The sequence below is a fragment of the Garra rufa genome, chromosome 12, assembly GCF_049309525.1.
Source record: "Garra rufa chromosome 12, GarRuf1.0, whole genome shotgun sequence".
Classification (NCBI taxonomy): Eukaryota; Metazoa; Chordata; class Actinopteri; order Cypriniformes; family Cyprinidae; genus Garra; species Garra rufa.
Window position 1 is genome coordinate 40,230,157 of NC_133372.1, and position 21,794 is coordinate 40,251,950.

At 35.5% G+C, this 21,794-nt stretch overlaps 1 protein-coding gene across 1 annotated transcript; it reads left to right on the forward strand.

The window, feature by feature from the left end:
• Positions 1-12,896: 12,896 nt before the first annotated feature.
• Positions 12,897-15,949, forward strand: LOC141347119 (transcriptional regulator Myc-1-like). Its single transcript, XM_073852105.1, has 3 exons — positions 12,897-13,082; positions 13,969-14,514; positions 14,603-15,949. Exons 2-3 carry the CDS (start codon positions 13,980-13,982, stop codon positions 15,160-15,162), a joined length of 1,095 nt encoding a protein of 364 aa, XP_073708206.1. The 5' UTR covers positions 12,897-13,082; positions 13,969-13,979; the 3' UTR covers positions 15,163-15,949.
• The last annotated feature ends 5,845 nt before the right edge of the window (positions 15,950-21,794 follow it).

The window sequence follows — 21,794 nt, forward strand, 5'->3', positions numbered from 1 at the left end:
AAAAGTTTGAAATCTTATTTGGATGCAATTAATCATTATTAATCAATTTGACAGCACTAGATTTTAAGCATTTTAATTTATATTTAAATTTCTGTTTTATTTGACCCATTTTAACACATGCAGTATGAATGTGAACATCAGACTCATTAAAAAAGATAAATGTACTTTTTAAATTTTATTTTAACCATTGTAAAAACTTCAGTATGAATGTGAACACATTTAGGTTTGTAAAAAAAACTAAAAAAAAAAACCCAACCATGTCTTTAAAATGTTGGAAATCTTATTTGGATGCAATTAATTGCAATTAATCGATTTGACAACACAGGTTTTAACCATTTAATTTTTTTTTTACATTTAATTTTTTTTTTAAACTATTTTAATACATTCAGTATGAATGTAAACATCAGGTTCATAAAAAATAAGAATGGCTTCAAAATGTTTTGGAAAAAAATCTTATTTAGATGCAATTAATCGTGAATAATCGATTTGACAGCACTAGATTTTAACCATATTAATTTATTTACATTTAAATGTACTTTTTATATTTTATTTTAACCATTGTAATACATTCAGTATGAACGTGAACACATTCAGGCTTCGTAAAAAAAAAGGAAAAAGAAAAAAAGAAAAACAAAACAATGTCTTCAAAATTTTGAAAAGTTATTGGGATGTAATTGTGATTAATTGATTTGACATCACTAGAATTTACCCATTTTACTTTTTATTTTTTTTAACCATTGTAATACATTCATATTATAATTATTATTATTTATTAACCTGATGTGTTCACATTCATAGGAAATAATTAAAAATATAATAATAATAATAATAATAATAATAATTAAAAAAAATGAATGGCTTCAAAATTAAATCTTATTTAGATGCAATTAAAAAATGAAATAAAAAAGAAATTGCTTAAAAAATGTGCTAAAAATATCAGTAAGACAATATTGCAAAAAATAAATAATATTTACAATGTAAATAAACTCAAAGCAAACATTTCACGTAATAATGATTGCTTCTCCAGTCTTTTAAGCCATATGATAACTTTGTTTCTGAAATTATAGTTTATGTGGGTTTCATGAAGAAAAATGTAGGTCAATATATGTCCAGTGAAAACGACAAGTGAGATTATGATTAAAGAAGATTAAGAAGATTAATATCTCCCAATAGGCTCAAGAAAAAATATTAAAAGGGAAGTTTTAATATACCCCTATAACATATAAATTTTTTCCAACACATGCAACATTTAAAACTATGACATATGAATTGAAGTCTTTCTGTTCTGATTTAAGAACCTTTAAAAGCCCTAAAAGGTTGAAGATTGAACTAAGACCTGCAGAAACCCTAAATTCCCACCATATGGAAAAGAGCAGCTTGGACTTGTATGAATATCTTCTTTTGTGTTCCACAAAATGATGACCGAAAGATGAACTATCCCTTTAAATGTCTTTAACATACACTAAGTTGACTGCAGCATGAGCAGTCTTGTGATTTTAAGATTTAAGAATTTGGAGCAACACCAAGTTTGCTTGTGGAGCCCGCGATGAATGGAGGGTTCAGTGGATGCCGGTGGCACGCGTGGCGTCGGGTTGCGGGTCAGTTGTGGTCACCAACTGCTATAGGGGCATGTGTGCCAACTCTCTGCCCTACATGGCCATGAGGAACGGATGTGCTTTGCAATGTTCTGCTGATACAGGACCTCTCCGGCATCTGCGGTGGCTTTGCAGTGTCGGTTGTACTCTGTGGTACTCTTTCTGAGTATGGTCTAAATTTGGAGGTACTCTGGTGATGTCCTCTCTCATTCTACCTCTCTTATTTCACTCCGCTTTAAATCCAGTTCCTTCCCACTGCATATTTCCTTTTGCTACGCCACTTTTTCTCTACACAGTCACAGTCACGGCATTATATCCTGTGTTCCTAGAAAACATACTGATGTAAAGTTCAAGGAAGAGACTGAAAAACAGATCGTCCCCTGTATGGTCCGCCTCATGTGGGATGCTTTTGAGGCTTGTTTTTACTGCTTTGCTCGTCCTTTCGGTTACTTTAGGACGTCTGCACTGTTTGAAATCTTTAATTTGCTCAGGTTTTGTGGTTGAACCTTGAAAGTATGTTATAATTATCAGTGGGAACGGCTTTAGCCGGGATGACCTTGGTTTGGACCGTCTGCCGCACACATACAGATTGGGACATTGTTTCAGAGCTTGCATTAGGACACTGTCAGATGGGGAGACTCCCTACTAAAAAAAAACAGATGTTTCTTATAGAGGCGTGTGTGTGCGTGTGCATCTGTTTCTCATTCGAACACTGAGCTCCTTCTGTTCTTCTGATCGTCGTCTTACTGGATGGATGTGTGTGTGAGTGTGTGACATTTTGCATTCTAAATGTTTGCACAAGAACGCCACTCGTGTTGGCGCTTGTGTTTCCATACAAATCAATGATTGATTGAGAGATCTGATTTATTTCTTTGAGATTCTGTTTATTGTTTTTTTTTTTAACCTTAGGTTTACTTTATGACTCATATTTGGTGGGATGTGATGATTGGTGGTTGATAAGGCAATGTTGTTCAAATTTAGGTTTTATGATCCGAACAAACCACTAAGCCTAAGTATTAAACTATGGTACGCAACTCTCTCCATACTTTTTTTTTTAACATAGTCAAACTTGCAATTTACCATTTTTGTGTCATGGTGAAAAGTCAATAAAATGGATAGAAAAAAAAATCTGTTTTCTATAAATATCGTATCGTATATACTCTGCTGGTCAAACGTTTGGGATCAGTAAGATTTTTTATGGATTTTACATATGCTTCTAATGCTTATCAAGGCTGCATTTATTTGTTCAAAAATACAGAAAAAAAATTAGATTGTGAAATATTATTACAGTTTAAAACAACATTCTTTTATTTTAATATACATTAAAAATCTATTTTTTTCTGTAATGAAACCTGAATTTTTCAGCATCATTACTCTAGTATTCAGTGTCACATGATCCTTCAGAAATCATTCTAATATGCTGATTTATTTATTTTTTTAAACCTGTGATATTGTTTTCAGCATTCTTTGATGAATAAAAAGTAAAAAAAAAAACTGCATTTATTAAAAATAGAAATCTTTTCTAATAATATACACTACTGTACTACAAAAGTTTGGGGTCAGTACATTTGAATTCTTTCTCTTTAAGAAATTATTACTATTACAATGATTGATTGAGAAATCTGATTTATTTCTTTGAGATTCTGTTTATTGTTTTTTTTAAACATAAGATTTATTTTATGACTCATATTAGGTGGGATGTGATGATTGGTGGTTGATAAGGCAATGTTGTTCAAATTTAGGTTTAATGATCCAAACAAACCACTAAGCATGGTACGCAACTCTCTCCATACTTTTTTTTAACATAGTCAAACTTGCAATTTACCATTTTTATGTCATGGTCAAAAATCAATAAAATAGATAGTAAAAAAATCAGTTTTCAATAAAATGTTTTTTAAAAAAGTAGAATGTATGTGTATATTTTACGTATATAATCTACTGGTCAAAGTTTGGGATCAGTAAGATTTTTTAATGTAATTTAAATATATTTCTAATGCTCATCAAGGCTGCATTTATTTGATTAAAAATACAGAAAAATGTGAAATATTATTACAATGTAAAATAATATCTTCTGTTTTAATATACATTAAAAATCAAATTTATTTCTCTGATCAAAGCTGATTTTTTTAGCATCATTACTGCAGTATTCAGTGTTACATGATCCTTCAGAAATCATTCTGTTATGCTGATTTATTTCCATTGTTGGAAACAGTCGTGTTGCTTAATTTGTTTTTGAAACCTGTGATATTTTTTTCAGAATTCTTTGATGAATAAAAGGTTAAAAAGAATAGAATTTATTTCAAATTGAAATCTTTTCTAATAATATACACTACTGTTCAAAAGTTTGGGGTCAGTACATTTGAATTCTTTCTCTTTTTATGATAAGAAATTATTATTTTTTATTCTGCAAGGATGTGTTAAATTGATAAAAAGAAAAAGTGATAGCAATGACTTATATTGTTAGAAATGTATATTTTAAATAAATGCTGTTCGCTTTAACTTTCTATCAAAGAATCCTGACAAAAAGTATCACAGGTTCTAAAAAAATATTTGGTTGCACAACTGTTGCCATTGATGTTTCTAATAATAAATTGGCATATTAGAATGATTTCTGAAGGATCATGTGACACTTTTGTTTTAATTTAATTTCTTTTATGTATATATTTTAAACTAATTCAAGAAGTCATGCTTAGGATTCCTTATTTCACACATAACTTTGAACAGTAATATTTTAAATGTTTTTTAAGAAGTCTCTTCTGCTCACCAAGCCTGCATTTATTTGATTACACCGCGTTCCAAATTATTATGCAAATGATATCTTACTCTGGTTTTCATAATTAGTCAATGCAAATGACAGTCAGTATAATTTTTAAGTCATCAGCCATTAGGGTATAATTCGAATTTTATTGAACAAACCTCCTAATGATAACAGTTTTTATTTCAAAAATAAAAAACTGAAAATGCACTGTTCCACATTATTATGCACAACAGAGTTAAAACATTGTATAGGTTGTAAAGAACTGAAAATGTCATTTGCTGAATTTGCAGCATTAGGTGGTCATATTTACTGAAATCAAAAGCTATTTCAATCAAAAACATCCTAACTGGGCAAGTTACATCTTACCATAGGACCCCTTCTTTGATATCGCTATCACAATTCTTGCATCCATTGAATTTGTGAGTTTTTGGAGAGTTTCTGATTGAATTTGTTTGCAGGATGCCAGAATAGCCTCCCAGAGCTGCTGTTTTGATGTGAACTGCCTCCCACTCTCATAGATCTTTTGCTTGAGGATGCTCCAAAGGTTCTCAATCTGGTTGAGGTCAGGGGAGGATGGTGGCCACACCATGAGTTTCTCATCTTTTATGCAGATAGCAGCCAATGACACAGAGGTATTATTTGCAGCATGAGATGGTGCATTGTCATGCATGAAGATGGTTTTGCTACGGAAGGCACAGTTCTTCTTTTTGTACCATGAAAGAAAGTGGTCAGTCAAAAACTCGACATACTTTGCCGAGGTCATTTTAATACCTTTAGGGATCCTAAAGGGGCCAACCAGCTCTCTCCCTATGATTCTGGCCAAAAACGCCACCTCCTTGTTGTGGTCGCAGCCTTGTTGGGACATGTTCCATCCACTACTCCATCTATCTGGACCATCCAAAGATGCACAACACTCATCAGTAAACAAGACTGTTTGAAAATGAGTCTTCATGTATGTCTGGGCCCACTGCAACCGTTTCTGTTTGTGAGCATTGGTTAGGAGTGGCCAAATAGTAGGTTTATGCACAACTGCAAGCCTCTGGAGGATCCTACACCTTGATGTTCGCGGGACTCCAGAGGCACCAGCAGCTTCAAAAACCTGTTTGCTACTTTGTAATGGCATTTTAGTAGCTGCTCTGTTAATCTGATGAATTTGTCTGGCAGAAACCTTCCTCATTCTGCCTTTACCTGCACGAACCTGTCTGTGCTCTGAATCAGCCTCAAATCTCTTCACAGTACAATGATCACACTTACGTTTTCGTGAAATATCTAATGTTTTCATACCTTGTCCAAAGCATTGCACTATTTGACGCTTTTCGGCAGCAGAGAGATCTTTTTCTTTCCCATATTGCTTGAAACCTGTGGCCTGCTTAATAATGTGGAACATCCTTCTTAAGTACTTTTCCTTTAATTGGGTTCATTTGGCAAACTATTCATCACAGGTGTCTGAGATTCATTTCAGTGATCCAAAGAGCCATGAGACACAATACCATCCATGAGTTTAATTGAAAAACAAAAAACTGTGTGTTTATGACACTTACATCCAATTTGCATAATAATTTGGAACGCGGTGTAAATGTACAGCAACTGTAAAATTCGGAAATATTTTTACTATTGTTTTCTATTTGAATGTATTTTAAAATGTAATTTATTCCTATGATTTCAAAGCTGAATTTTTAGCACCATTACTCCAGTCACACGATCCTTCAGAAATCATTCTGATGTGCTTCTCAAAAAAACATGTATTATTTATTATTATGTTGAAAACAGAGTAGTTTTTTTTTTCAGAAAAAAGTTCAGAAGAGCAGGATGTATCTGAAATAGACATCTTTTGCATTCTTGCTAAATAAAATAATGAATTTCTATAAATTCTTTTCCAAAGAGAAAAATATATATATACTGACTCCAAACTTTTGAATGATAATAGTGTATAATGTTACAAAAGCTTTTTTTTATGTAAATAAAATATAAATTTTTGGATCTTTCTTTTCTTCAAAGAATCTTAAAAAAGTAACTCTTTTAAATATTGATAATAATAATAATAATAAATGTTTCTTGAACACCAAATCAGCATATTAGAAACATTTCTAAATTTCTAAAATTTAGCTTTGATCACAGGAATAAATTACATTTTAAAATATATGCAAATAGAAAACAGTTATTTTAAATAGTAAAGATATTTCAGAATTTTACACTTTTTGCTGTACTTTGGATTAAATAAATGCAGGATTGGTAAGCAGTCTTACAGTTCAAAAACCTTTAACTGGTAGTGTATATTACATATTTGAACTATTTTACTGATTTGTTGTTTGACATATACCTGTTCACATTGCATAACATTACATTTTAAGTACAAAGTGTCCAAGAGGAAGGAAAACGTCAATTCAAATATGTCCAAAAAGTATGTATTGCAAAAGTAACGTTCATAGCTGCTTTACTGGCTGATTCCTCCCCAACTTGAGGGGCCCTGCAAAATGTCTTCAACTGTTGGTGGTATGCGGTCAAATACAGAGCATCAAAAGCAGAAGTGAAACCTGTCATGTGTATTCAGAGCAGAGTAACAGTAAAGAGTAGCCACTTCTTTGAAACTTTATCAATGAATGCTTTCAGTTTTACTCAACCTGTTGTATCGTTTTTCAACATCATTAGGGTTTAAATATAATGGCTAGCACTAATCACATCTGAGATTAAATCAATCTGTGACCTCAAAGTATTAACTATCTTTTTATAGTACTGCAAATATGAATGAAGAATACTTTTACAGCATCTTGGTTAATGTTCTTTTCTACATATATGAAAATATGCTCACTTCAGAAATTATAGATTTTTCTTTTATGCCAAAGACCATTAGAATATTAAGATCATGTTCCATGAAGATATTCAGCAAATTTCCTATCATAAATATATCAAAACCTAATTTTTGATTAATAATATGCATTGCTAAGAACTTCATTTGGACAACTTTAAAGGCAATTTTCTCAATATGTAGATTTTTTTTTTTTTTTTTGCTCATTTCTAACAAACCATAAAGCAATGGCAAGCTTATTTATTTAGCTTTTATATAATGTATAAACCTCAGTTTTCAAAAAAATTGACCCTGGTTTTGTAGTCCAGGGTCACTTGTATAAATAGGCTACAAACCAAGAGAAAAAAATGATTAAAAATGTGCCATGCTAATTGTTAGTTATTATTTAGCGATGCCTAATGTATTGTCTAATGCTGATGTATTTAAACGTACAGTAAAGTGCATATTTCTAAACAATTTAATGCTTATATGTGACCCTGGACCACAAAACCACTGTTAAGTTGAGCAGGTTTATAGCCAAAAATGCATTGTATGGGTTGAAATGAGTTTTTCTTTCATGCCAAAAATCATTAGGACATTAAGTAAAGATCGTGTTCCATGAAGATATTTTAAGAACTTCATTTGGACAAATTTAAAAGCGACTTTCTCAATATTCTAATTTTTGGGGACCCTAAGGTTCCAGATTTTCAAATAGCCTTATCTTAACAAACAATACATCAATGGAAAGCTTAATTATTCAGCTTTCAGATGACGTTTAAATCTCAATTAAAAAAAAAAAAAAACCCTTACGACTGGGTTTGTGGTCCAGGGTCACAATTTTTCTTCATGCATCAGCGCACTACAAAACAGCAAAGGAAGTAAAATGTACATACACCCTGCTTTTTGACCCTGATGGTGAAATGATTGACTTGTACTCTTATTTCCTAAGTTTTCTGTAAGTTTGCACTTTTGTGTGCTTAAGGCCTGTTTAAATGCTTCCCACACTTTCTTAGATGCGAAAGAGGAACAAGCTACAGAAGAATGAAGGTAACTCAGTAACAGGAAGAGGATTCCATCTGCTTCTAGTGAATTGTCCTTTTCCAGTGAGATATCAGTTACAGTCTGCGACTTCAGATATGCTGGAGCATTAGTGGTTGATGTTCACTAGGACCCCTGAGGAGCAGCATTGTCACAGTTCAAAACTGTTACTATCACCGATTTACAGGCAAGTCTTACTATGACACATCCCCTTCCCCCCCCGCACACCACACGCTTCTAAGGAAAGTTGTGGCCGCTGGTGTTGCAATGCTTGATTGCCTGCAGAGAACAGCGTTGGGTGGTGTCGTTCTTGTTATCTCCTTTCTCTTCCTGCACCGGCGGCCCTCGCTGAAGATGACAATATTATCAAGGGGGAACAGCACAACCACAATATGGCATTGTACACCTCACTTTCAACACCTTGTGGTCAAACTGGGTGCAAAAAAATTCTGTCCATCCTGAGTCAAGCTGAATCAGCGAGGTTAAAGGTCACGAGAAGCAAGAAGGGCCAAAGTCGGAATGACTTGCTACCTATTTCTGCCATTTCTTTATAAGGTGAAAATAGCAAGAATAGTATGCTATTCCCAATTTAGGGTGCTGTTTTAAAAGCTGGTACAAACACAGTTCAAACTTGTTTTTAAATTTGTTTTTTAAGAAAGCATTTGCAAAAAAGTGAGGCAAAAAAAGTATTAAACTTCCTATACAAAATCGCTAAAAGCCATATAAAGGGTCATCAATATTTTAAATGCTCAAAAAAATAAAGCCAAAATATTTAGTGAATTTAATGCTGTTTTTTTTATTACTATGATGCTTTATGCTTTGTCATTCTTTCATATTCACAAAAGCAAAAGTGTGCAGTTATCCACTGTAGAAACACACATGCATGTGTCTATCCATCATCAATGATGATTCATTATCCATATCAATATCCAAGGTTCACATTTCTAGCAATTGTGCAGTTAATTCTCATATTGTATTTTCATAAAGTTTTGGAATAATTGTCCTCTCCCTAAATTTGTCACCACCGAAACACAGTAATAATACTTATTTAATAAGAAGGGTTATATTGACCTATTAAGAGTTTGCTTACATCTAGATTTTCTACATTTATACATATATATGTATATATATATAAGTCCTGACTTCATCCAATTGAGAATCTGTGGAGGGAGCTAAAGATCAGGGTGATGGCAAGGAGACCCTCCAACCTGAAAGAGTTGTAGCTCATCGCTAAAGATAAATGGGCAAAAATACCAGTGGAGACATGCAAAAAGCTGGTCAGAATTTATAGAAAGCATTTGATTGCTGTAATTGCCAATAAAGGCTTTTCTACTTATTATTGAGAAGGGTATGAAAGGGTATAAAAGATGAGTAATAATTTTTTCCACAATGCCTCTTGTACATCGTCTTATTATCTTCTGGGAGATGTCTGTCATTTCTAATCAACAACAACAACAACAACAACAACAACAACAACAACAACAACAACAACAACAACAACAAACTTGCTGGTTGAATAAAAATAACTGTAAGTCAGAATTTGCCAGGGGTATGGATAATTTCGGGCTTGACTGTATGCATATAAATATAATTTTTTTTCAAATGTAAATCCATAACAATTACATTTTTTACAATATTTCAAGTGTAATTTTTGAGATTTGTTGTATCCAGTTTTTCTTTGTAAAAAGCTAAATGTTGATCATATTGATTTCCAAGTTAAAGATTGTAGTATGAATACACACTGAACCAAAAACTATCATAACATCTTAGTTGATAATTTAGTATACTTTATTTTTGACAAATCACCCCATGTTTCGGTAGTGACTTCACATTTTTTGTCACTGCCGAAACAATAATGACATGTTTTGGTTGTGACTGTTTGGGTAGTGACAATTCTATGGGGTTACACCCAAAAAACAAAGATGTCACCACTGAAACGTCACCAAATGTTTCAGTCGTGACTGTTTGACAATTTCAGATTTTTTTTAACCTGTAGCTTAAAGATACTAATCAGTATGGTTAGCTAGCATAGTTTGAAACAGTGGTATACATATAAGAACTAATTGTTTTTTATATAACTCCCAAAAAAGTGTGCCTAACTGCATAAAAAGGTGTTTGGTAGTGTTGTTACACACAGATTTTTCAAATTTTTAACACATATACTTCAAAATGATGAGACCTTTCTAGCCTACTCACACCTTCTATGAGAGAGGGACACATGAATATTTCCGGATCATAAATGTATGAGTTTAGTTAAAATCAGTCTCGGCCAGTGGACTAAAACATACATTTCAGTAGTGACATGAAAAATGCAGGACACATCTTTTACATTAGTTTTTATAATTCACAAAGAAAAAATAAATAATTTACTTCACCTTTTAAAAGAATTTAAAAAAAAAGAACTTTTAAAAACAACAATGGGAAAAAATACTTAAATGATTTCAACATCAATTTGATAAATTGAAATTTGTGGGTTAGGGTTCGGGACAGCCACCTCCCAATTAAAAGTACCCAATAAATTATGATTTTATACTACTTACTAATATTTATTGTGTGTTTCTATAGATAATAGAAGAATCCTAATAAACATCTAAGATTTGAATAATTAAATGCTTTTTAAATGTGTTTTTTGACTGTGGGACAGAAGTTTGCAGCAAGTCTGTAGAATGGCCCACATACTAGGGGATAGTAAACTGCTTGTTAGCAAGATGACAGTGTGGGAACATGGTCTGCAAACCTTATCTTAGGATGTCTGTCTAGACATGTTCTCTTTTTATACAGACTTGATAAGAGAAAAATAATTCCTCATTAGAAATGTGTGAGTGCTTTGGCTTTAAAATTGCAACATTTCTTCAAGCAGTGCTGATGAGGCAATCTACAAACAATGGGATTCTTTGTTGAATGAACACAAGCCATTTAAATTCCATGTCTCAAACATGTAGCTGGACAACATATGGGAGTTATTTCAGAGATAGCTAGAAGCAACACAAGTGAGTGATGCAAGACATTTAAACAGTCCTGGACTACAAAATGCCTCCCGTTGAGGTTAACAACCACACATTGCCACCACAAACCGCATGAAAGCTGGTCAATCAACTTTCTCTAGAAGGCCTATCCCAGATAAATCTGACATATGACAAAATTACCTATTGTCGAAAGTCAAACATTATTCTTTTAACTTTGTATGGGTCAAAATATCTATTTTTCTTTTATGCCAAAAATCATTAGGATATTAAGTAAAGATCATGTTCCATGAAAATATTTTGTAAATTTCCTACCATAAATACATAATAATTTTTAAATTAGTAATATGCATAGCTAAGAACTTCATTTGGACAACTTTTAAGGTTCAATATTTAGATTTTTTGCACCCTCAGATTACAGATTTTTAAATATTTGTATCTCAGCCAAATATTGGTCATATCCTAACAAACCATACATCAATGGAAAGCTTATTTATATCTCAAGTTTTGTGGTTCAGGGTCACAAATATGAAAAGCACTCTAGATCAAAGTGTAAAAGGCCTGGTTCTAATATAGAGAGGTTAGATTATTCTGGGGCCGGCTGCTGAGATGGGAAATGAGCTGAGCTGAGCAATGTCGTAATCTGGAGTTTACTGGGTCTTGGTACACTAGCCTCATTCAGTGGCCTCTAGGTGGCAACATTTATAGGACATTCAAAATACATGCAGTTCTGTCCTTTTGAATCAATGATATGCAGTGTGATTTACATCTGTGCTCATTTACCTAATGTTTTATGCATCCTGAATAAAGAAAATTGTTACATTTAAATTTTTACATATATTTTTAAGGTATATAAATAACATATATGATCTTGTTCATTAAATAATGCTGAAAAGAAATCAAATTCCACTTGAATATTGTCAAATGAGTTTATAAAAGTGCACAACTCCCATATCATCTCTTTAATGTAAGGTCATGGAAATTGCATATATAACAATTACAAATGATAAATGTTGTTTAAACCGTTTAAGAAGTAGAGGATTTCAGACTGTACATTGAACGTGTATGAGAATTCTGTTTTCCCTTTGTTGCATTCTGAGGTCAGCGGTCGCAAAGAATGCAGGATTCCGCCCATATGTTGAATTCGCGGGAGACTCATAAATCATTCGCGCCACCTGAGAAAGGGGGGTTACCTCAGCACGTGTTGAGCCGGATGCGATTCTTTTGTTATGTAACCAACGCCTATATCTTCCTCATATGCCTAAAGTTCATATTTCTATCCCTTAAGTCGCGGGTTGATCTGTTAGCTGTGTATATAAGGAGTGTCTGTTTGAGAACAGTATGTTCTTGTATACATACATTACGCGCCAAAACAGACCACAGCAAAACGTGATCGCAGCTTTCTTTCTTTCTCTCTCCCTCTCTCTTTCTCTCTTTTTTTATAGACTACTATCGCTATAGCAAACCAGAGCCGGCATTTGTGAACACTCGCACACGTGTGTGAGTTACAACCCCCCTTCTTTTTCTTGGAATTGCACGGTTCATTGAGTGCACAAGCGCACCAGCGGAGGCTAGGTCCGACCTATATCCCCCTCATTCCTCCGCGGCTGTTCAGCCGCTTTTCCGTGAAGGATTTTATTGAATATCAAGCCACAGAGTATAATTAGGCATGATTACTAAAAAGGTTTTCATTCAACATTTGCCGGTTAAGTTTTGGCGCGAGTTTTCTCGCGGAGGAATTAGAGCAGTACATCGCCCTTTAAAATTAAATGGTCTCCATCCGTCGCCACACCCACTGCCAGCTTCGGTCCGCGTGGGCTCTGACATGCCGCAAAGAGGTTCTGCGGTTTTTCAGACGTTTTTAAAATATTTTTTTAAACAGTTGTTTTAAACACACCGACGTTTTTCATCGATTTAATTCGCCATAGCATTTGTGAAAAAAGGTAAGGCGTGACTTTTTTTTTGCTTTTGTGCTTTAGTGCTGTCGTGCATGTGGTCTGTCTACCGGCTTCCTCCATATGATTTTACTACGTGAACCCCTCGCTTACTTGTGCAGGAAGTGCATTACTAGTAAAGAAATTAGTGAAGGCGTATTGGAAAGTTGCGTTAATAAACCTTTATATGCTTTGTGGATCGTATATGACTTTTGATTTGCGTTTTAATGCAAATTATAAAAAGCTTAAGCTTAAAGCTTTTCATTCACTGTCTGTTCACGTACACATAATTTTGCCAACATTTTATAATGTATAAAAGCTTCGTTCTTTTTAAATGCTGTTTTAGGAGTTGATTATAATAATTATTGCAGATATAAATAAAAAACTTTTAAAGCCGGTTTTGTCAGCATAGCTGAAGTTGAAAACTTCTTTCAGTAAAAAACTTTAATAAAATGCCATAGGAATGAGATGTTTGAAGATATTAACAAAAGTTAATAGTAACATAATCAGTAACACTGACCCCCCAAAAAAGTTTTTTTTTTTTACTAGCAATTCCTAAAACATGTTTTAGCTCATTTTTGATTAGCTTTCAAAAAGTCAAATGTATGAGTTAACTTAAACTTTTAAATGTGAGAAATTTGGCGTGGAACAAAAACTCCATGAGGGATCTTTCCAGCTGTTCATGACATCACTGCACGGGCCAGTCAGCTCCGCCCACATGGGTGGAGCCACCATTGTAAACATGAATAAAATTGAACGCGCCAGCCGGGAAATTTTACAATCGGCAGTGCATGAGAACAACACTTCGCAGGCCGTTTAGCAAAAAAAGCTGCGTGGACTTTTACTCTTGGATGCACGTTGTCTCTCATTTTAAAGGATTGCGCTTTTCCGACAGGTTTTGCCAAGATGTTGCACTCTGGTTCTCCACCGCACGAGTGGTTTTGCGATTCCGAGCCGCTGCTGTTTGACGACGAGTTTTGCTTGAACCTCATGAAGGACTTGCAGTCCATCCCCACGCCGCCCCAATCCCCTCCGATGAAACCGGGGCTCGCGAAGAATTTATCCACGGTGGATCAGTTGGAGTTAGTGTCCGAACTTTTAATGGAGGACAGCGACTTTCTCCAGCTGGACTGGAACTTTACCGGCGGCAGCGCTTTAGCAGCAGATTCGGATCCGCTCTCGGAGGACTGCCTGTGGCACAGCGACAAACCGATCGAGGATAAACTCTCAGCGGTGCTCTCCACAAGTCCCTTGCTCTCCGATATTGACACTGAGATTTTTGCTGAAATCGCTGGCTCTACGTTGGACTGCCACAATGTGGCGCTCGCCTGTCAAGCTCTGGAGAGCGAGGACTTACCGCTGGACAGCCAGGAGCAGATCGAGTCCACGTCTGATTATGGCTCGCTGTCCACTGGAGGAGAATCATCCACAAGCGATTCTGGTGAGTGTTTTGATATGCAAAGTTTATTTTGTTATGACGGATGTTAGTTTCTTGAAACTGGATTTTAACATTTATTTGTGTTCCACAGAGGAGGAGATTGATGTTGTAACCGTCCGGCGGTCGAGCACGCTAACGCGCTCTCAACACCAGCTGCAGTTGGAGGACAGTCGGCGTGAGCAGCAGCGTGCTCTCAAGCGCTGTCACTTTGAAATCCAACAACAGCACAACTACGCCGCTCCGCGGCCCGCCTCTCCTCCGCCCCCACCCTCCCCGGTTTCCGCGCCCCCTCACAAACGCTCCCGAGGGTCTGGAGACTCCCACCGAAGCGCGCAGAGCACGGGACGCTCTCGCAGTCTGGCCTCCCGACAGGGGGCGGACACAGAGGACGAGGAAGAAAGACGGAGGACACACAACGTGATGGAGAGGCAAAGGCGAAACGAGTTAAAGAACTGCTTCCTCAGGCTACGGGACAACGTTCCTGAACTGTCCAATAACGACAAGGCGTCCAAAGTGGTGATTTTAAAGCGGGCGAAGGAAAGCATCAGAAATCTGGAAACAGAAAACCAGAGACTGACGCAGAAAAGAGATAAACTTCGAGAACGACAAGAACAGCTGAAAGCCAGACTGGGGCAGCTCAAGAGGTTGTGAGTGTCTTGGACTAAGAAATAACAAGGTGTAACACTTGTGACTGACTGTAAAGACTTGTGGATTTTTTTTCCCCATCGTTAAGTTCCGTTTGGAAACACGCATGGTCAATGCAAGAAAACGTTCTCAGTGTTGTGACTTTAAGAAGTCATTTAGTTCTTGAGTCTTAATATGAAAGTCTTTTATATACTGTATGTTGAATGAATAATCAGAAAGCATAGTTAGCCTTAAAAGAAACACCCTAGATGATTCTCACACATTCTACCTTATTGTTCTAGGCGTACATTTCTTGTTATATTTTGGGCTGGTTCCAAAGGATGTTCAAAAATAAGGGGTTGAATGTAATTAGCAGATGATTAAGTTTTTATAGACTGAAGTTTGCATTTGTTGATGTTCAGACTGGAAAGATAAACTATATTGGATTCATGTTCATGCATAGCTCGTATTGTTGAGGTCTGGAGTTGTGGAGCGTATTCAAATTTGAATCGCACTCTGTGTTTGACTCCATGTGTCTTTACTCTGTCAGTTATTGTATGTTCCCTCTCATTTCTATGTTTATCTACCTCTACCAGGAAGACGCCTGGCTGTTTTATTGCCTTCATAATGGCAACTGTATAAAATGTTTTTTTCAATTTGTATTTTTTTTTCATGTAAATACCACCTGTTAATTATGTATTATAAATTATTTAGGCTTTTTCTTCTTGGTTCATTTGCAGGTTTTTGAAAAAAAAAAAGTTCTGTTCATCAACTGCACTTTGTTTTATAGAGTAATAAAGAATGAGCAAGATGACTTGTGTTTGAATCTATTATTTTACTCGCACTATGCAGAAAATCACATCAGAGGTACATCAGCTTAAAGATTTCAGGGTGTGGTTTCGTCACAGGTGAAATTGAGTTGCACAAGACTAAAACCTTTAAACAAAAGCAGGAATGTTTGAGTGATGGAATTCGGGTCAAGATGAGGGGGTGGCAGGGTTGACATTTGTTGAATGTCTAAAGGGCCTGATTGCAGCAGGTCAATATAACTGAAGTGAAGGAGTTTCTGCATTGAAACACTGAGCACAAACTTGCCCCACGTGAATCCCTGAACTGAACTTTTATGCATTAAGCATAAACCAAAAACTTTACTGTGACCAGTAAAAACTCAACATATTTCTCCCTTTTTCCCACCATACAAATGCTTTGAAGGCGTTACAGGACCTGTCATTTCTCATTACGTAATTTGTAATTATCTGAATGAATATTTGAAAGTCAAATTCATAGTAGTATTCAAAAACACTTGATGCCAGAGGCACTGTGGGTAAATATTTGACTTACTGCCCTAGTTCGCTCTTGAAGAGTAGCAGTGTTTTGTGATTCATTTAACGTTTAATGAAAAGTCTAAAAATACATTTGTTTTTGGACAGTTAGATTTTTAAAGAAGTCTCTTCTGCTCACCAAGCTTGCATTTATTGATGCAAAGTACAGCAAAAACACTAAAATGTTTTGAATATATGTAAGTTATTTCTGTGATTTCAAAGCATCATTATTCCAGTCTTCCGTGTCACATGATCCTCCAGAAATCATTCTAATATTCTGATTTTTTTAAGATTCTTTGATGAAAAGAAAGAGCCAAAGATCCAGAAAATTTTTCTGAAATAAAAAGCTTTTGTAACATTATACACTATACCATTTAAAATCTTAATTTCTTTTCTATTCATCAAATCAATGTGAAAACATTCTGCTCATCATGACACTGGAGTAATGATGATAAAAATTCAGCTTTAAAATCATAGGAATAAAATACATTTATTCAAATATACTCATAGAAAAGACTTATTTTAAAATTTGACTGTTTTTGTATCAAATAAATGCAGGCTTGGAGAACAAAATACATTATTTTTTAAAAAACATAAAAAATCTTACTGTTCAAAAACTTTTGACTGCTGGTGTATATTTTCAAGAATTATAGTTTTATTCATCTGCAAAAAATAATCGGTTTCCACAACAATATGAAGCAGCTCAACTGTTTTCGACACTGATAATAAGAAGAAATGATTCTCGATCACCTGATCAGCATATTTCTGAAGGATTATGTGACTTAAGACAGGAGTAATGATGCTAAAAATTCATTTTTGCCATGACAGGAATAAAGCACAATTGAAAACATATATTGTAATGATTCAACTTGTGGACTTTAAGTGACCTTTATCGCTTCCCTTCAGAACACCAAGGCTGAGCACTGACAGTTTTGCAACAAGTGTCAGAACGGGTTTTAGTCCTCCATTACTTACTCTCCTTTCATCTTTTGTGCTTAAACCTGTTGGGTCACGGATGCTTTGGAGAGAATGAAAGCAAGGGTTGTCTCCTGACAATCTGCATTGTGAAGTCTGCATTCAGTCTTTAAACATGTAAATGTGCTGTCATCCAGACAACTGGCCCCTGAACCGTTCTGAAGTTGTAGACAGAGAGGTGCTAAAGAGACCAAAGCGAGACCATTACGGAAAATATGAGATCTGGGGGGAAAAAATTCTCCCAATTAGTTGCATAGGTTCAAGAAAAATGTTTTGAAAAATGTTCTTGTCAACCATTAAATTTCATACCTAATGTTGTGAACGTTAAGATCAAAAGTTGCAACATCAGTAGGAGGGTTGAACACACACGTCAGTGCATGTTAAGCATGTTAAGCTTGTGTCCTGAGGCAAGAAAATGCCCTGACAAGGATACCAGAGTTTCAAAAGCTCATCTTTAAACTGAAGTCTTGCAATAAAACAGACAATCACCTCAGGTCTGATCGTAAATGACAGAAAAAGACAAAGACAAGAAAAGAGATGAAATCTATCTGCTTTAGCCATCACAAGCACTTCTCTTTGAAAGCTGGTGCTTGAGAAACCATGAGAAAACCGTTTCTGTATTGCTTTTGCATATTGGGTTTGTTCAAGAGATGGAGTGACAGCTTAAAAATCTTAATTTCATGCATAAACGTATGCATTCATATGCACTTCAAAATAAAGGTTCATTACTGGCATTGATCATTCCATGAACATCTTTTAACATACATGAAAACTTTTTATTCCACAAAAGGTTCTTTATGCTGGAAAAATCATTCTTTTCAGAATGTTTCACTGTGAAAACCCCTTTGTTTTTAAGATAAAAAAACAAACAAATGAAACATTTTTCAACAAGCCCGTAAGATATGTCACCGCATATCAGTCTTGACATTTCGTGATTTGTGTGAAAGTGTTTTTATCAGCGTTTGGGTTTTAGCCTGTTGGTCAGATGTGGATTGACACTGTTGTGTTTGCTTTCATCACACTAAAGTGTCTCTGGCCATATGTTCCCTCGCAGGAAGGTGACAAGAGACGGGAGCCATGTTTGCGCTGGGACGTTTCACTGCCTTCCTACTGTCATTAAAACATGAAAGCAGATTTTAGAGCTCAAACAGCCTCTTTAAAGAATATACTGACCATAAAGGTCACAGACACACATTCCTTCATTAGAATAATTCATGCCAAAGAGATGAAATTGCAAGCATTACATCATATGAATGGAGCTGGAAATGCCAAACTTATACTACTAAAATATGATTTATGGAAGAATTTAACATTCACAACTGACAAGTAGTTATTTCAGTGATGCACCTTTGGAATTATATAAGTGATTGACACATTAATTAGATTTTGAGACTGCTGGCTGTTTTCAGAAAAACTGCTTTTTGAAAGCTAGCAGTCAACGAAGCACCCAAGGGCTCGGCGCAAAAATGCCAAATAGCCAGTGAAATCCAGACGCTACGCTTGACACAAGAGGCTGTTCGGAGTGGTAGACAAGAACAGGTGTGAGATCTGTTTGAGGCCGGGATACACCCTCTGGGGTGTGTGGAAGGGGACCATCCTGGATGCATGTGTGGAGCTGGGAAAGTATTTTGAGGATAGATCAATGCATGTGTGTGTTCAGCAGATGATTTATGAAGACACCACACACTAACCACAGGGCTAAAGTTAGTGGATTCCACAGCAACATCTTCCCGGCCGTTAGAAAATGGCACAACTGCACTCAAATGGAGTTTTTAATAGAGAGTGTCTTTAAGAGGTCATTTGGAACAAACCCCATTAAGTTAAGCCTTGCTAATAATAGTATTGGTTTACATATGTTTGGAATGCACTAGTAGCACTACACACAATTTATGAACAGATTTTTGCTACCTGATCTCAAAATGAAAACATACCTGTGTGGAAAACATGCCATTAAGTAGACATCACTGCAGTTTCCAACAGAAATGAACACTAGAGGCGGTAAAACAGCGAGCACTTGTAATTGTTTTCGTACACAGTTCTGATTACAGCTCCACATATTTCGCTTTCTGGACATAACAAGCTTGCTTGGTAGTTCAGCTGGCACAGAACTGGACTTAGGATGCGGAATCCTTGGGTACAAATCCCATCAAAATCATAACTCACAATGAAAGAGCTGAAGATGAGAGAAAACCAAGCTAAAATGGCATGCTTGCGATTGCGTTTTTACTTCACATTAGCTTTTATTCATATTATCGGGTAGGTTTAGGTGTAGTGCAGGTGGTACGTTATTTTAAAACGTCATGGAGCACTGAGTTATTGCACCATTCAATGGATATTCAAGTCAGAACTGTAGTGACTAAACCAACGTCGCATAAAACGTACCATATGTATCTGTTCTGGGGGGGTGGGATTATTTTTAGTGCCACTCAGTGGACATTTAACATCGCATATATCACAAAACGTAAATGGCAGTAGGTATTTCATGTCCCAGCTAAAAAGTTCCCACTGGTATGTTTTCGTCATGAGATCAGGTTGGATTTTTGCCCCAATCTGCAGTCTGGACAAGTCAGAGCGAAGCTGACTAAAGTTAGAGCCAGTCTACAGATATTGGCCAGTTGGAAAATCTCAGTGCATGTTAGGCACAGTTTTTTGGCTACACACTTTGATTCTATTCTATATTTTGAGCTGATTTTAGAACATCTCCTAGCAATGAGGTGCATGCTTCTGTGTTCGGAATAACTTGAAAGTCTGGTAGTGTGTGATCCTCAGGCATTTAATGCCTAGGTTTTCATTTGCAACTATTTACTAAGTCAGTGAGTGTATGATGCCTTGTGTTTTAAAATCTTTTCAGATTTTAAAAGTTGTGTAGTTTAATCCAAAAATGAAAATTAGGTCATCATATACGTACCCCTTCTGTTTTTCAGCTCTTTGACTTTCTTCTATTGTTTGCATTGTCCATACAATAGGTCAATGGGTTCCAAAACTGTATTTTACCCTATTGACTTTCACTGAAACTCAAAATATCTCAAGAATATAAATAAAATATCTTCTTTTGTGTTACTACAGGAGAAATACAGGCTTGGAATGTCACTAAAGTGAGTAAATTATTACCTGCAATTATTTTCATTTTAGGTAGTTTACTGGACATGAAGGAGCAAGCGTGATCACTTGCATTGCAAACATCTTAAAATACACTGACTTTTTTGCACGTAAAGGTAAGTGTAATTCCTAACTGTAAAGGATTTATGTATATTTGCGTGCCCTCAAAAAATATCAACAAATTGATGTGCTTTTTCTATTAAAAAAAAATGGAATGGGCTCTCTTGTTCAGGAACAGGAATCTTTAGGCAATCGTGAGGCAAATGCGTTAGCCTTTCATGTGCTCTTGATTGCGGATTTGTGGAACTCCTAAAGAATGCGCTGAAGGCGCGCTCACTGCTGCCCGTCGGGCTCGGGCTGGAATGCAGGGCTTGTTTTAAGTTTGTCTCTATTTTTTTCGTTCGTGTCAGTTTTAAATATAATTTAAAAGACTGTTTTAAATAAAATTTGAATTATACTTCTGTTAAATGTGGTGTGTATGCTTTTCTTTAAAAAAAAGGACACAATTTCTTCATTAAGTAACTTTTACACCACGAATATTGATTATTTTCTTAGCACCCCCACATATTGGACTAGCCCCCCGTTAGCCCCGTTAGAGAAAATATTCTGGTGCAGCGCATGCCTGCAGATTAGAAACGACGACGGCGAAGAAGGCGACACTTTTAGGGAGCTCAGGAAACTGAGTTTATGTTGTTGACTTTGCGCGATATGAACATAATGCAATTCAATTGACAGACAATATGAATAATAGGAATAATGGAAATTCCATGTAAACCGGAGTGAAGAACTTTGCTCTTGACATGTAAACATATTGCGATTTAGTCCTTACTCTGATTATTGGAAATAATCGCATTATTCGTGCCCATGTAAACGTAGTCAATGTCCTTACTACCTTTATGAGCTTTGAAAGTTTCAGTTGCGTTGCTTTCCATGCAGGCTCAGAAAGCTCTTGGATTTCATCAGAAATATCTTAATTTGTGTTCTGAAGATGAACAAAGGTCTTATGGGCTTGGAATGACATGAGAGTGAGTAATTAATGACAGAATTTAATTTTTTTGATTGAACTTTTCATTTAAGGACTGCAGGGCAGTATTACTTACATGAATGCAATAGAAAGTCAAAATTGACCCTATTAAGGCACATTATTAAGCATGATTCATTGGCTGCATGCAATCTTATTAAAAAGTATTCAACTTTCCCAACCTCTTCCTTCCAACTGCCCGCCTTAAACAAATAGCTTTTTACAATCCAATTGAAACCTGT

Coding starts and splice junctions, on each gene's coding strand:
- LOC141347119 (XM_073852105.1), top strand. CDS start 13,980: ATGTTGCACTCTGGTTCTCCACCGCACGAGTGGTTTTGCGATTCCGAG. Junction 14,515..14,602: donor ATCATCCACAAGCGATTCTG/GTGAGTGTTTTG, acceptor TGTGTTCCACAG/AGGAGGAGATTGATGTTGTA.